The 15,628-nt window shown below is 43.9% G+C and overlaps 1 protein-coding gene across 1 annotated transcript in view; it reads right to left on the reverse strand.

The window, feature by feature from the left end:
• FCRL4 (Fc receptor like 4) overlaps positions 1 to 15,628 on the reverse strand; it is a 45,451-nt gene that overhangs the window by 18,756 nt on the left and 11,067 nt on the right. Inside the window, 4 exon segments of the mRNA XM_086394078.1 lie at positions 6,046 to 6,333; positions 7,145 to 7,429; positions 7,867 to 8,121; positions 9,492 to 9,746. Of these exon segments, the coding sequence (XP_086250204.1) occupies positions 6,046 to 6,333; positions 7,145 to 7,429; positions 7,867 to 8,121; positions 9,492 to 9,746 (1,083 nt within the window).

Raw genomic sequence — 15,628 nt, forward strand, 5'->3', positions numbered from 1 at the left:
AAGTATTGTCTCTTATTCATTGCCCTTACATTATGCCCTCAGTTCAGTACAGTTGCTCAGTCATGTCTGACTCTTTGCAACCCCATGGACTGCAGCACGCTAGGCTTCCCTGTCCATCACCAACTCCCGGAGCTTGCTCAAAATCACATCCATCGAGTTGGTGATGCCATCCAATCATCTCATCATCTGTCATCCCCTTCTCCTTCTGCCTTCAATCTTTCCCAGCATCAGGGTCTTTTCTAATGCCCTAGACCCTCAGAAATTTCACGGCCCTTTGACCAGTTTCAGGGACACTCTCACACATTAGGCTCACTCACACAGCATCAGGTGGCACAATGGTAAAGAATCTATCTGCCAACGCAGGAGATGCAAGAGGCTCGGGTTCAATCCCTGGGTCGGGAAGACTCCCTGGAGTAAGAAATGGCAGCCCACTCCAGTATTCTTGCCTGGACTATTCCCTGGACAGCAGAACCTAGTGAGCTACAGTCCTTGGGGTCACAAAGAGTCGGACACAACTGAGCATGCACACAGCACTACCTTAGCCAACTTCAGCCCATTCTATGGACTGAATTGTGTTCCACCAAAATTCATAAACTGAAGTGATTCTAACCCTAGTGTGATGGCTTTGGAGATGGTGCCTTTGAGAAGTACTCAGGTTTAGATGAGGCCGTGAGAATGGTCCTTCATGCTAGGATTCAGTTCAGTTCAGTTCAGTCGCTTAGTCGTGTCCGACTGTTTGCAACCCCATGAATCACAGCATGCCAGGCCTCCCTATCAATCACCAACTCCCGGAGTTCACTCAAACTCATGTCCACCGAGTCGGTGATGCCATCCAGCCATCTCATCCTCTGTCGTTCCCTCCTCCTCCTTCCCCCAATCCCTCCCAGCATCAGAGCCTTTTCCAATGAGTCAACTCTTCACATGAGGTGGCCAAAGTATTGGAGTTTCAGCTTTTGCATCAGTCCTTCCAATGAACACCCAGGACTGATCTCCTTTAGGATGGACTGGTTGGATCTCCTTGCAGTCCAAGGGACTCTCAAGACTCTTCTCCAACACCACAGTTCAAAAGCATCAATTCTTCAACACTCAGCTTTCTTCACAGTCCAACTCTCACATCCATACATCACCACTGGAAAAGCCATAGCCTTGACTAGATGGACCTTTGTTGACAAAGTAATGTCTCTGCTTTTGAATATGCCATCTAAGTTGGTCTTAACTTTCCTTCCAAGGAGTAAGCGTCTTTTAATTTCATGGCTGCAATCACCATCTGCAATGATTTTGGAGCCCCCCAAAATAAGTCTGACACTGTTTCCACTGTTTCCCCATCTATTTCCCATGAAGTGATGGGACTAGATGCTATGATCTTAGTTTTCTGAATGTTTTAGTTTTCTGTAAGCCAACTTTTTCACTCTCCACTTTCACTTTCATCAAGAGGCTTTTTAGTTCCTCTTCACTTTCTGCCATAAGGGTGGTGTTATCTGCATATCTGTGGCTATTGATATTTCTCCTGGCAATCTTGATTCCAGCATGTTCTTCCAGCCCAGCATTTCTCATGATGTATTCTGCATATAAGTTAAATAAGCAGGGTGACAATATACGGCCTTGATGTACTCCTTTTCCTATTTGGAACCAATCTGTTGTTCCATGTCCAGTTCTAACTGTTGCTTCCTGACCTGCATATAGGTTTCTCAAGAGGCAGGTCAGGTGGTCTGGTATTCCCATCTCTTTCAGAATTTTCCACAGTTTATTGATGGGATTGGGGCCCTTAAAAGAAGAGATTCCAGAGATCTCTCTCACTCTCTCCCCAACTCTGTCTCATGAGGACACAGCTAGAGGGCAGAAGTCTGCAGACCAGGAAGAGGCATCTCTCCAGAAACTAATCATGCCAGCATCCTGATTTCAGTCCTGATCTCAGACTTCCAGCCTCTGAAACTGTAAGAAATAAACTCCTGCTCTTAAAGTCACCCTGTCTACCATATCTTGTTACAGAAATGCAAGCTAAGACAGCCTACCTTGGCACTAGTGCTCCAGGCTACCTCAGAGTTTCTATCCTGCTATGCTATTTGTTATGCTATATGACATTTCTAATCACAGAGATTTTGCAGGAAGTCCACAAATTAAAAAGAAGACATTCTGGTTCTGTTGCATATCAACTGAATCCTCGAAATCTGCTTACACTCTGAGATCATCTGTTTCCTTGCAGAACAGTTGTGAGAGTAAAATGAAATTACATGTGTGAAGGAACCAGTTCACTGCCTGTATCAGAGGATGCTGATTCATTCTACTGACCTTAAAATTCAAAAGGAAAGATGAGAAATTTTACCTATAGGTGTGAATTACCAACAGATTCACAATTATTCTTTTTCAGGGATTGTAAGTAAAATTTTCAGTATAAGAGTCTTCGTGGACTCATATTGAGTGCAGTAAATCAAACAGAGAAAGACAAATATCACATGATACCATTTATATGTGGAGTCTGAGGAAAAAAGGGTACGAATGAACTTATCTGCAAAACAGAAATAGTTAGAGAGGCGGAAAACAAACTTGGGCTCCCCTGGTGGCTCAGATGGTAACGCATCTGCCTTCAGTGCAGGAGTTCCGGGTTTGATCCCTGGGTCTGGGAGATCCCCTTGAGAAGAGAATGGCTATCCACTCCAGTATTCTTGCCTGGAGAATCCCATGGACAGAGGAGCCTGGTGGGCTATGGTCCATGGAATTGCAGAGTCGAACATGACTGAGCGACTAAACACAAGCATACAAAACAAACTTATGGTTACTAAGGGATAAATTAGGAGATTGGGATTGATGTATGCACACTGTGCATGCATGCTAAGTTGCTTCAGTCGTGTCTGACTCTTTGTGACCCTGTGGACTGGAGCCCACCAGGTTCCTCTGTCCATGGAGATTCATCAGGCAAGAATACTGGAGTGGGTTGCCATGCCTTCCCATACATACACTACTACATACAAAACAGATCACTAATAAGGACCTACTGTATAGCACAGGGTAATTGTTGGTTGCTCAGTTGTGTTTGACTCTCACAACCCCATGGACTGTAGCCCTCCAGGCTCATGTGTCCATGGAATTTTCCAGGCAAGAATACTAGAGTGGGTTGCCATTCCCTTCTCCAGGGGATCTTCCTAGTACAGAGATCAAACCTGGGTCTTCTGTATTGCAGGTGGGTTCTTTACCATTTGGGCCACCAGGAAATCCTATATAACACAAAATATAGCTCAATACTCCATATATAGAGCTCAATACTCCATAATGACCTATATGGGGAAAGAATCTTAAAAAGAATTGATATATGTATATGTATATGTATAGCAGATTCATTTTGCCATACACCTGAAACTAACACAACATTGTAAATCAACTATACTACAATCAAAGTTAAAAGAAAATCAATTAGCAAAGAAAAGCCTTCCTGGAGAAGCAATGTTCCTACCCTCAGTGTCACTCTGGATTCTAGGGCGTTCAAGACTCTTCAGAGGGTGTCTTTGGGCAGCTTTCAACTTTGCTAATCTCTTTTTCCCTTCGCCCACCTGATTCTTGAAATGTCATTTTAATGGTATTTCAGGCTTAGTCTCTGCCCTTCTCTGCTGGGAATTACACCCAATATTACTGTTCAAGAAATTTTGAGGATGAGATGCAGACCCTCCTGTGGCATCTATTTGGGGGAAGACATGGCAGTTCCCCTGACCTGGGAAGGCCCTGCTTGATCACGGGACATGCCCTGAGGGAGTTGAAGGGAAAATTGTAGAGCAGCTGTGCCATTAGCATAGCAACCCCTTGCCAGAGCCACTAACCGAACTGTTTAGGTTTATGGCTCAGTCAGGGCTGACTGATTTTATATAAATAGCACAGTTCTCTGCTTATTTAGCATGGTGGATAGTGGTACTTCTTCAAAAAACTTTGACAATGGTTTCTCTCTCTGAGCTAAAAGATTGTATTGAGGTTCAAATCCAGGCTGCTAGGTAGAAGCTTTGTGACCTAATGCAAATCAGCCAACTTTTTTGAGTTTCACTCTCTTTTTCTGTAGAATGAAGATAATGATCTCTTTCATTTCTAAGATTATTACTATGATAAGCAAAAGTGATATATGCAAAATATATTCACTCAGCAAATATTTACTGAATGCTTATTATGAGCTATCAGTAGAATAGGCACTTGTGATAACAAATGGTCAAAATAGAGATCTACCTTCATGAAGCTACTATGGGAGATGTGGAATTGTTGAAAGTGTCAGTCAATCAGTCATGTCTGACTCTTTGTGGCCCCATGAACTATATCCCACCAGGCTCTCTGTCCTTGGGGATTCTCCAGACAAGAATACTGGTATGGGTTGCCATTCCCATCTTCAAGGGATCTTCCCAACTCAGAGACCAAACCCAGTCTCCTGCATTGCAGGTGGGTTCTTTACCATCTAGCTACCAGGGAAGCCCTCATGGGAGATGTGAAAGGAGACAGCAAAGACTACATGGTATGGTAGTTGGTGACACATGCTGCAAGGAAGAATCAAGAAGGACCAGGAGAGGGAGGGCTTGGTGAAGAGCTGCTACATTGCATAGTATGGCTGGGAAGATCTCATTGAGAAGGTGAGTAGAGTTCTGAAGGAAGCAAGGGAATGAGCATGAGGATATCAGGGAAAAGCATTGCAAAGGCCCTGTGGTGGAATGTGACTGAAAGCTTTGAAGAAGAGACAGGAGGCCCTGGTGGCTCAGGTGGAGAAGGGGAGTGGTGAGCCATTAGGTCACAGTAGTAGGACCAACAGATCACCAGGACCCAGAGGAATGTTGAGAGGACATTGGTTCTCTCTCTGAAGGAGATAGGAAGCCATGGGCAAAAGAGAAACCCACCTGCAATGCAGGAGAAACATGATCTGATTTACAGCTTAGAGTTCCTCCTGATGCCGTGTTGAGAACAGATGAAGCAGAAGAACAGTATTATTGCAATCATCCAGGTGGCTTGGATCAGGTGGTAGGAGTGGACTTGGTGGGAATTAGTCATATTCTGGGGGTATTTTGAAGGCAGAGCTATCAGACTTGCAGGTAGATTCAAAGTGGAAGATCTAGAATGACGCCTGGCTCATGAGCTATAGCCCACCAAGATCCTCTGCCCATGGGATTTTCCAGGCAATAATACCAGAGTGCAGTGCCATTTCCTACTCCAGGGGAAAATGTGATGAAGGTCCAGTAACAAAAACTTAAAAGGAGCATCTGATGAATAGGTATAATAGTACCTATTAGAGTGAGGAAAGCCTGATAGTGATGAGTCTGAAAGAAAATAGAAGTGAAGACAGTGAGTAGAGATAACTCTTTTAAGGGGTTTAAATATAAAGGAAAGCAGGAAAATCTTTGCTTTCCCGTAGTTAACCCAGGATGCAAATGAACCTGAAATAGAGGCTGCATTGAAGCCCCATAGGAATCATTTCTTCAGTGCCACAGTGGCTGAGTGGAAACCTGGCTTGACTTTATATGACTCCTTGGAGATAGATGAATGGAGAGAGAGATATAAGCTAGGACTGTGCAATCGCAAAGGAAAGCTTATCTCCTCTATGGACATTTAGGGGCTCCATATTCACTCTTGGTACTTGTAAGTTTCATAACTTGCATGCGATTTGGTACTAAGATACTCTTAGACCCTCAGTAACAGAGTAAAATGATGCCTTAGATCTTTGGTCCTGTGGGATGATTTACTGAAAGGAGAGTATAGTTGACACTTAGGATGATGGAGCTATGCCCTACCCTAAAACACTACTAATGACATGAGGCTGTTCTTGGAGAGCAACAAAACAATGGATCAGCATAAAAACACACAAAATCATCCCCAAGGGGTGAAATGGTTCCTGGACAGCATTAGTCACTGGAGTACCTCCTTACAACTTGATTTATTGATATTTAATGGAAGAAAGTGTCTATCACCTTGGAAGATGGCAAAGTGGAAATGAAATTTAAAAAGGAGAATCATAAAGATAGTTGGCTATGTCCACCCCTAATTTGAGAAATATGAGAATAAATAAGATCAATGGGAATTAAACCTTACTTCTCACAGTGACGTTCACTGCCTCGCTCTGGATGAGGCCGTAGCCATTGTCAGCTGTGCAGTAGTAGCTCCTGGCATGGCTCTCCCCGATAACAGGGATCTCCAGCTCTGCTCTCTGGGAGCGCTGGCTTTTCTGCCCCAGACTCTCCCTCGTGTCCTCTCTGTGCCAAGAGAATGTGGTGTTCCCAGTGCCTTTGGCCACAGAGCAGACAAGGACCAGCGTCTCCCCTTCAATCACCTGGTCTTCTTGGGCCTGGGTTTCCAGGAGCACTCCAGACACAGGGATTCCTGTGTGAACACAGGACAACAGGTGAGGGCATGATGGGAGGAGGATGGGGCTGGGATGTTGGACAGGGGCACTTTTATGGGACTTGAAGATATACTCTTCTGCAGGTGCTAGCACTGTAGCCCAGAGATTGCAGATTTCAGACCTAGAGCATCACTAAATGTAACAACCTTTTCATCCTGATACACGGGCTCCAGGAGAGAAAAATTGACTCTCCTTGGAAAAGTATTTGGGTTTTATGTCATGTCCTAGTTATTAGTCTGCATTATTTTGATCCCACAGAGATAATAGCAATAGTCGCTATCATTACATTGGCCTAGACTACATCCTTTTCCACCAGTCCTTCTTTGGTACTTAAGACAAGCCAATATTTGGTATATTTATCTTTCTATGTATGTATGTCCTCCTTTTCCATTTTACACATCACACTGTTTATTGTTACCAGTTGAGGTCCATCTCTGTGGTTATGTGTTTTCTAAAGAGTTTCCCCAAAGACCTGACATCCTAGAATCTGTTGATTCAGTAGCAAAGCATTTAGCTTCATGTTTTCATTTTGTTTTCCCCAAATCTGTATCTACCTCCATGAATCACCTCTGTCATTTCAAGGTGCTGGAATTTTAAAGAAACGCTAAGTTTTTAGAGAAATATAGATGGAAGCAAAATCCTGTATTTCTTTTATTATAGTACCTCACTTCTCATGAGATCTAAGCCTGGAGCCTCTGTCAGGCTGACAAAATCCATCTGTGCTGGGCCCCCAGAGGGCCAGACGGAGCAGCCAGGGGAGACATCACCACCTGGCCCTCCAACACTCACTCTGCACATCAATCTGAAGTGGGAGGCTGCGTTTGTGGATGCCACCGGTCAGTGTTTCAGCACCACACGAGTATGATCCTGAGTCCTCTCTCCAAATGGCTGTGATCTGGAGGTCCGGAGACCCACTCCAGTTCGAGATCATGACCCCGTCGTCTCTCAAGAATACAAAGTGAAGCCGAGTGTCTGGCCGCTCCAGCGGGAGCCGTGTCCTGCAGCTCAGGTTTACAGGCTTCCCCTCTATAGGCTGGGAATCTGTGACTTCCAGCTTTGGACGTGAAAATAGTTCTAGAGAGAAGAGGGAAACCAAGCTCTCAGTATGAGGCCGGCTTGGATTTTGGTTCCAGAAAACGTCAGACATCCAACAGGACAAACTTATTGGCCCCTCTATTACATTTATCTTTCCCAGGACTCTTTAAGTTAAATTACTCCACTTTCTCTACCTCTTAGAGGACTTAGGTCACAAATTTATCCAACATTTGCTAAGGTATCAACTTATGTAGGGAATTTCCTGGAGGTCTAGTTGTAAGGGCAGTGTGCTTTCAACTGCCGAGAGCCTTGTTACAATCCTGATCAGGGAACTAAGAAAATCCCACAAGCCATGAGGCACACCAAAACTAATCAGTAAACAAACAGAAAAACTACTCATATAGATCCCCACTCAGGTGCCCAGTTTATCCCACCCTGACACTGATTAGGAAATGTGTATGAAATGAAGGGTTTACCTTGAATTTGAATATTTGTCTGACTTGTTCTCAATACATAAGCATTTTCCAAGAATCCAATGCACTGGTAACAGCCACTGTTATTTAAACTTGCTTTGGGTATCAAAAGATCAAAGCTTTCATCAGTACCAGAAATAATTTTTCGATTCCAAGTATACTTCACAACAGCCAGTTTCTCTCTCCCCCTTTTCCGGCATCTCAGAACCAGCTCATCACCTTCAAACACAGAATATGGCACCTGGAGGATGAGGGAGGCTGGAAATCACACAGAGATAAGACACTGTCATTCAGGCACTCTTTCTTCTGAGTCTTCTGAATTTCAGAGTTTTTCTTTTCTTTCTTTTCCTTCCCCAGGATTTAGTCTTCTGATCCAAGCTCATTCATCTTCCAAATCAGTGTGACTTGCTTCAGATACAATTCCTAAATAAATCCTAGACACATCTATTTAATCACTCAAGGACAGATTCAAAAATAAAAGGATTCTAACATGGAGAGGAAAAGCTGAGAGACGTGACCAAAATATCTGATATCATTGAATACAGCAAAGATCAGCACCAACCTACTGACTAGATAACAGGAGTTATCAAAGATGTCTTTGGAGAAATACACTAGAAAGTGTTACAGTGCATTGAAGTGCACTAGGCAGAGGGTTTGTGGTCATAGACACAAATCCAGGGTCAAGATACAGTGAATGTGGTCCGCTCATGAACCTCCCATGCTCTACAGATTCTGATTAGAGACAAGTTCTACACTTTCTCTCTGAGATGACAGCAGTGAATGCCTGCTCCTACTGACCAATGCCTGGGGAGTGGTCAAACCAGGGGTCCTCAACACCCAGACCACGGACAGTGGCCTGTTAGGAACCAGGCTGCACAGCAGGAGGTGAACAGCAGGCAAGCAAGCGAAGCTTCACCTGTATTTACAGTTGCTCCCCATCACTCACATCACCACCTGAGATCCGCTTCCTGTCAGAGCAGCAGCACCATTAGATTCTCATAGGAGCATGAACCCTACTGCACTTGAATCATCCCAAAACCATCCCCTTACTCCCTACTCCGTGGAAGAGTTATCTTCCACTGAAATGGTCCCTGGTGCCAAAAAGGTTGGGGACCACTGCTCTAAATGAAGATCTTTAGAATAGGAAAAACTGGATGAAGAGATATGTGTGCCAGTTAGACAGGAATGTAGTGGAGAAGGGACAAATCCTAAGACAGGTGAGGACATAAGGCCTGAGGCTGGAGATTTCCCACCTCTGAATTCTTGTTTTATGGCACTTTTTACTTTCTGTTTTGTGCTCAGCACATTCATGTAGATGCAATTTCTCCCAAAGGAGGCTACAATGTCATTAAAGACAGGACCTAAGACAGCTTCACTTCTGAATCCCCTAAAACTAACTCCTTCCTTTAATTATGTAAGTGTGTAAGATGTCTGCTGATTAATGTTAGATGTTTAAACTCTGATGTCAATAGTAGTTTGAAAAACACCTATAGACAATGCGGGAGGTCGGATGTGAAACTGAAAGGTCAAGGCTTAGAGTAGAATGAAGACTTTCCTTGGGAAATCCAGGGAGCTAAGATGTACTGAAACCACTTCCCAAGTTTTCACTAATTCACCTACTTTCTCACCTGAAGAAAAGATCAAGTGCACAGGGTTACTTGGGAGTGAGCCTGGGGCCTGGCACCTGTACTGTCCAGAATCACGAACCTCAAGGGTATTTCCTGGAGTTTCACGTGGACGTGCTTTCCCAGAGAACCAACGGTAGCCTTGTAATTTCTCTTGTGCATAGAAGTGAAATCCATTGCAAGTCAGATTCACTCTCTCTCCATGGAAGACAGTGGTCCACGGAGGCTGGACGGAAATCACGGATTTGTGTACAGTAGCTGGAGAGAAGAGAAATAAGTCTGAGGTGAAGGTGCCTGCATTCCCACTTGGGCGGTTTGTGTGGAATGGACCAGAAGACCTGGCTTTGGAGGATCTCTGAAAGAACCTGTGGCAGGACTGCTGTTTCCCCAGGTTTCAAATTTGCTGACTGTTTGTCTTACTCAAGAGTGTCAGCAGCTGCTCTATGGTCTACAACAGAATACTGGCCTTTCAGAGGGCAACCCCAGCAGGACCTACTCAGCATGGGAGATCAGTGATGGGAGACTTGCCAACCCCCTTACCTTTTCAAACAGGCCACATCTTCAAGTAGATTCCTCCTGGGCTCCTTCCCACCCGGATTCTTCGTGTTACACGCATTTCTCTAAGATGAGCATTTGTTTGGCAAGGCCACAAAGTGGGGTGAGGGATTATAGAGGGAGGGAGTGTAGGAATTTGAGCTCAATTCCGAAGTTATAGAAAAGGGTCTAAATAGTATTTTTACCAACAAGAAGTAGGTAGTGCTGCTATGAGCAGGCTGTTGTCTGAAGTGGGAATTACCCTGAAATAACTACAAAGGGTATGAGCACTGGGAACTAGGTGCTTCTAAATCCCCACACCTCAAAGATACTTTTTCATGAAAATAAAATGTGGGCCCTGCATAAAATCAAGCCTTAAGATCTTTGAATTATTGATGGACAGAAGCTGGAGAATGTAAGCGTAAATACAAATTAAAAATAAGAGGTTTCATTCTCCCTGTTTAAAGTAAGAGAAACAACTCTCTCTCTCTCTCTCTGTTTTTTTCTTCAGAATTTCTTTCAAATATATGTGAATCTTTATAATTGCTAAAAAGTCTCTTGCCTGTCTCACAACTCAGAACCATCTTTCTCAAGAAGGAGCCATCTTTTTGAAATGCAGCCATGTAGGGGGACAGCTCCTCTGGCTCCTGACTCCCCATTACCATGGAAGGGTAAGAGTTTATCTTTGGTGTGTACCTTGCTCCAGTATGCAACAGTAACTCCAGTCTTACCTAAAGATATGTGTGAGCTAAGTTGCTTCAGTCGTATCTGACTCTATGTGACCCTGTGGACTGCAGCCTGGCAGGCTCCTCTGTCTATGGGGTTCTCCAGGCAAATTACCTGGAGAATTCCATGGACAGAGGAGCTAGGTGGGCTGCAGTCTATGGGGTCTCAAAGAGTCAGACACAACAGAGTGACTGACACTAAATATGTGGCAAAAGGTGCTGTCAAGTCCTCCTGATTGAGAACTAATTATTCTTTAATCTTGAAAACATGGATGTAATGGGCTGAATCCCCTTGGCCATCTAAGAATGAGAAATCCTTTTCTATCTTTGCAATCTCTTGGTGGATTGCCTGTGATGGGCATTGTATTCTGCTTTAATGTTTTAGTTCAATTCAGTTCAGTTGCTCAGTCATGTCCGACTCTTTGCAACCTCATGGACTGCAGCACACCAGGCCTTCCTGTCCATCACCAACTCCCAGAGTTTACTCAAACTCATGTCCATTGAGTCGGTGATGACATCTAACCATCTCATCCTCTGTCATCCCCTTCTCCTTCCACCTTCAATCATTCCCAGCACCAGGGTCTTTTCCAATGAGTCAGCTCTTTGCATCAGGTACCCAAAGTATTGGAGATTCAGCTTCAACATCAGTCCTTCCAAAGAATATTCAGGACTGATTTCCTTTATGATGGACTGAATGGATCTCTTTGCAGTCCAGGGGACTCTCAAGAGTCTTTTCCAACACCACAGTTCAAAAGCATCAATTCTTCGGCGCTCAGCTTTCTTTACAGTCCAACTCTCACATCCATACATGACTACTGGAAAAACCATAGCTTTGACTAGATGAATCTTTGTTGGTAAAGTAATGTCTCTGCTTTTAAATACACTGTCTAGGTTGGTCATAACTTTCCTTCCAAGGAGTAGGCGTCTTTTAATTTCATGGCTGCAGTCACCATTTGCAGTGATTTTGGAGCCCCCAAAAATAAAGTCTGCCCATTTTCCCCTATTTATTTGCCATGGAGTGATGGGACCAGATGCTATGATCTTAGTTTTCTGAATGTTAAGCTTTAAGCCAACTTTTTTGCTCTCCTCTTTCACTTTCATCAAGAGGCTCTTCAGTTCTTTTTCACTTTCTGCCATAAGGGTGGTGTCATCTGCATATCTGAGGTTATTGATATTCCCATCTCTCTAAGAATTTTCTGCAGTTTCTTGTGAGGCGGTCCTAAGATGGTGGAGGAATAGGACAGGGAGACCACTTTCTCCCCTACAAATTCATCAAAAGAACATTTAAACGCTGAGTAAATTCCACAAAACAACTTCTGAATGCCGGCAGAGGACATCAGGCACCCAGAAAAACAGCCCATTGTCTTCAAAAGGAGGTAGGAAAAAATATAAGAGACAAAAAAAGAGACAAAAGAGATAGGGACAGAGCTCCGTCCTGGGAAGGGAGTCTTAAAAAGAGAGAAGTTTCCAAACACCAGGAAACACTCTCACTGCCGAGTCTGTGGCGAGCCTTGGAAGCACAGAGGGCAACGTAACAGGGAGGAAAAATAAATAAATAATTAAAACCCACAGATTACGAGCCCAACAGTAACTCCCCCAGCGGAGAAGCAGCGCAGACGCCTGCATCCGCCAAGCGGGGGCTGGGCAGGGAGGCGCGGGCTGCATTTGTTAGAGTAAGGACCAGGCCTGAACGCCCTAAGGGCAATCTGAGTGAACTAACTTGGGCTAGCAAACCAGACTGTGGGATAGCTACCACACGAAAAGTCCTAACCTAAGACTCCACCAGGCCCGCGCACAGAACAAAGGACTGAACAGAACTAGCCGGCTGCAGACCATCCCCCTCTGGTGACTGGCAGCCAGAGGCAGAAGGGGGCAATCACAGCCCCAGAGAGACATTATCTACCAAACTGCAAGCAGTCTTCTTTGCTAACTAAGACTTCTTGGGGTTCTGGACGGACAACATCCGCCTGAGAAGGTGCACTGGTTGTACACTCATAAAATCGAGTGGCAGGGAAGGGGGAGGTGATAAGTCGCAGTGACCATGCTTGCCAGACACCTCATCACCTGAGCTGTTCGGACCTGGGAAGGGCACAAAACACAGGCCCAACTGAGTGTGCATCTCTGAGGACTACCCGAGTGCCTGAACCTGAGCGGCTTAGACGTGGGAGGTGCATGCAGCCCAGGGCCGGCCTTGGACGGTTCCCAACAGAGCAATCTACAGCCTGAGCAGTGTGGGCAGAGAGGACACAAGTGCCGTGAGCGGGGGCAGGCCCACTGTGGCTGCGACACTGCAAGCACATGCCAGTGTTATTTGTTTGCAGCGTCCCTCCCTCCCCACAGCGCGACTGAACAAGTGAACCTAAAAAAAGTGTCCACCACTGCCCCCACTAGTAACAGGGAGGAAATCAGACACTGAAGAGACCAGCAAACAGAAGAAGCTAAAACAGAGGGAACCACCTTGGAAGTGAGAGGTGCAATAGATTAAAACCCTGTAGTTAGTACCAACTACATAGGAAGCAGCTTATCAGATCAGATCAGATCAGTCGATCAGTCGTGTCTGACTCTTTGTGACCCCATGAATCGCAGCACGCCAGGCCTCCCTGTCCATCACCAACTCCCGGAGTTCACCCAGACTCACGTCCATCAAGTCAGTGATGCCATCCAGCCATCTCATAGATCTTTAGAAATATAAGCCAGACCAAGGAACTATCCAAAAATGAACTGACCCCACACTGACTACAGCAACACCAGAGAAAGTCCTAGATATATTTTTACTATTTTTACTATCATTCTTTTTTTAATTTTTTTTTAAATTTTAAATCCTCTATTACTCCTTTAATTTTCATTTTTATAGCCTACTATTACTTTGAAAAAAAAAAGAGACCCTATTTTTTTAAAGCAAACTTCATATATATATATATATATATATATATATTAAATAATTTTTGTGACTTTGTCTTGTTTTTTTTTTCTTCTTCTCCTTCTTTTCTTTAATATTGTATTTTTGAAAATCCAACCTCTACTCTAGATTTTTAATCTTTGCTTTTTGGTATTTGTTATCAATTTTGTACCTTTAAGAACCCAATCTTCTATACCCATTTTTACTTGGGAGTGAGATTACTGGCTTGACTGCTCTCTCCCTCTTTGGACTTTCCTTTTTCTCCACCAGGTCGTCTCTGTCTCCTCCCTCCCGCTTCTCTTCTCTACCCAACTCTGTGAATCACCAGCGTGTTCCGGACGGTGGGGAACACATAGGGAACTGATTCCTGGCTGGATCTGTCTCTCTCCTTTTAATTGCCCACTTTCTATCCTCCTGGCCACCTCTGTCTCCTTCCTCCCTCTTCTCTGCTCTGTATAACTCCATGAACATCTCTGAGTGGTCCAGACTATAGAGCACACATAAGGAAGTGATTACTGGTTAGCTTGCTCTCTCCTCTTTTGATTCCACCTCATCTCATTCGGGTCACCTCTAACTCCCTCCTCCCTCTTCTCTTCTCCATGTAATTCTGTGAACCTCTCTGGGTGTCCCTCACCATGGAGAAACTTTTCATCTTTAACCTAGATGTTTTATCAGTGGTGCTGTGTAGAAGGAGAAGTCTTGAGACTACTGTAAAAATAAGACTGAAAACCAGAGGCAGGAGGCTTAAGTCCAAATCCTGAGAACACCAGAGAACTCCTGACTCCAAGGAACATTAATCAACAGGAGCTCATCAAATGCCTCCATACCTACACTGAAACCAAGCACCACCCAAGGGCCAACAAGTTCCACAGCAAGACATACCATGCAAATTCTCCAGGAACACAGGAACACAGCCCTGAGCTTCAATATACAGGCTTCCCAAAGTTACTCCAAAACCACTGACATCTCATAACTAATTACTGGACACTTCATTGCACTCCAGAGAGAAGAAATCTAGCTCCACCCACCAGAACACCGACACAAGCTTCCCTAACCAAGAAACCTTGATAAGCCACCCATACAACCCCACCCACAGTGAGGAAACTCCACAATAAAGACAACTCTACAAACTGCCAGAATACAGAAAGGCGACCCCAAGCTCAGCAATATAAACAAGATGAAGAGACAGAGGAATACCCAGAAGGTAAAGGAACAGGATAAGTGCCCACCAAACCAAACAAAAGAGGAAAAGATAGGGAATCTACCTATAAATAATTCCAAATAATGATAGTGAAAATGATCCAAAATCTTGAAATCAAAATGTAATCACAGATAAATAACCTGGAGACAAGGATTGAGAAGATGCAAGAAGGGTTTAACAAGGACCTAGAAGAAATAAAAAAAGAGTCAATATAAAATGAATAATGCAATAAATGAGGTAAAAAACACTCTGGAGGCAACGAATAGTAGAATAACGGAGGCAGAAGATAAGATTAGTGAAGTAGAAGATAGAATGGTAGAAATATATGAATCAGAGAGAAAAAAAGAAAAAAGAAAAGAAACGAGGACAATCTCAGAGACCTCCAGGACAATATTAAATGCTCCAATGTTTGAATCATAGGAGTCCCAGAAGAAGACAAAAAGAAAGACCATGAGAAAATACTTGAGAAGATAATAGTTGAAAACTTTCCTAAAATGGGAAGGAAATAATCACCCAAGTCCAAGAAACCCAGAGAGTCCTAAACAGGATAAACCCAAGGCGAAACACCCCAAGAAACATATTAATCAAATTAACAAAGATCAAACACAAAGAACAAATATTAAAAGCACCAAGGGAAAAACAACAAATAACACACAAGGGGATTCCCATAAGGATAACAGCTGATCTTTCAATAGAAACTGTCCAGGCCAGGAGGGAATGGTAAGACATACTTAAAGTAATGAAAGAAAATAACCTACAGCCCAGATTACTGTACCCAGCA

The sequence above is a fragment of the Bos grunniens genome, chromosome 3 (assembly GCF_055505025.1).
Source record: "Bos grunniens cultivar Pamir isolate PY7600 chromosome 3, Bosgru_T2T1.0, whole genome shotgun sequence".
In the NCBI taxonomy this organism is placed as follows: Eukaryota; Metazoa; Chordata; class Mammalia; order Artiodactyla; family Bovidae; genus Bos; species Bos grunniens.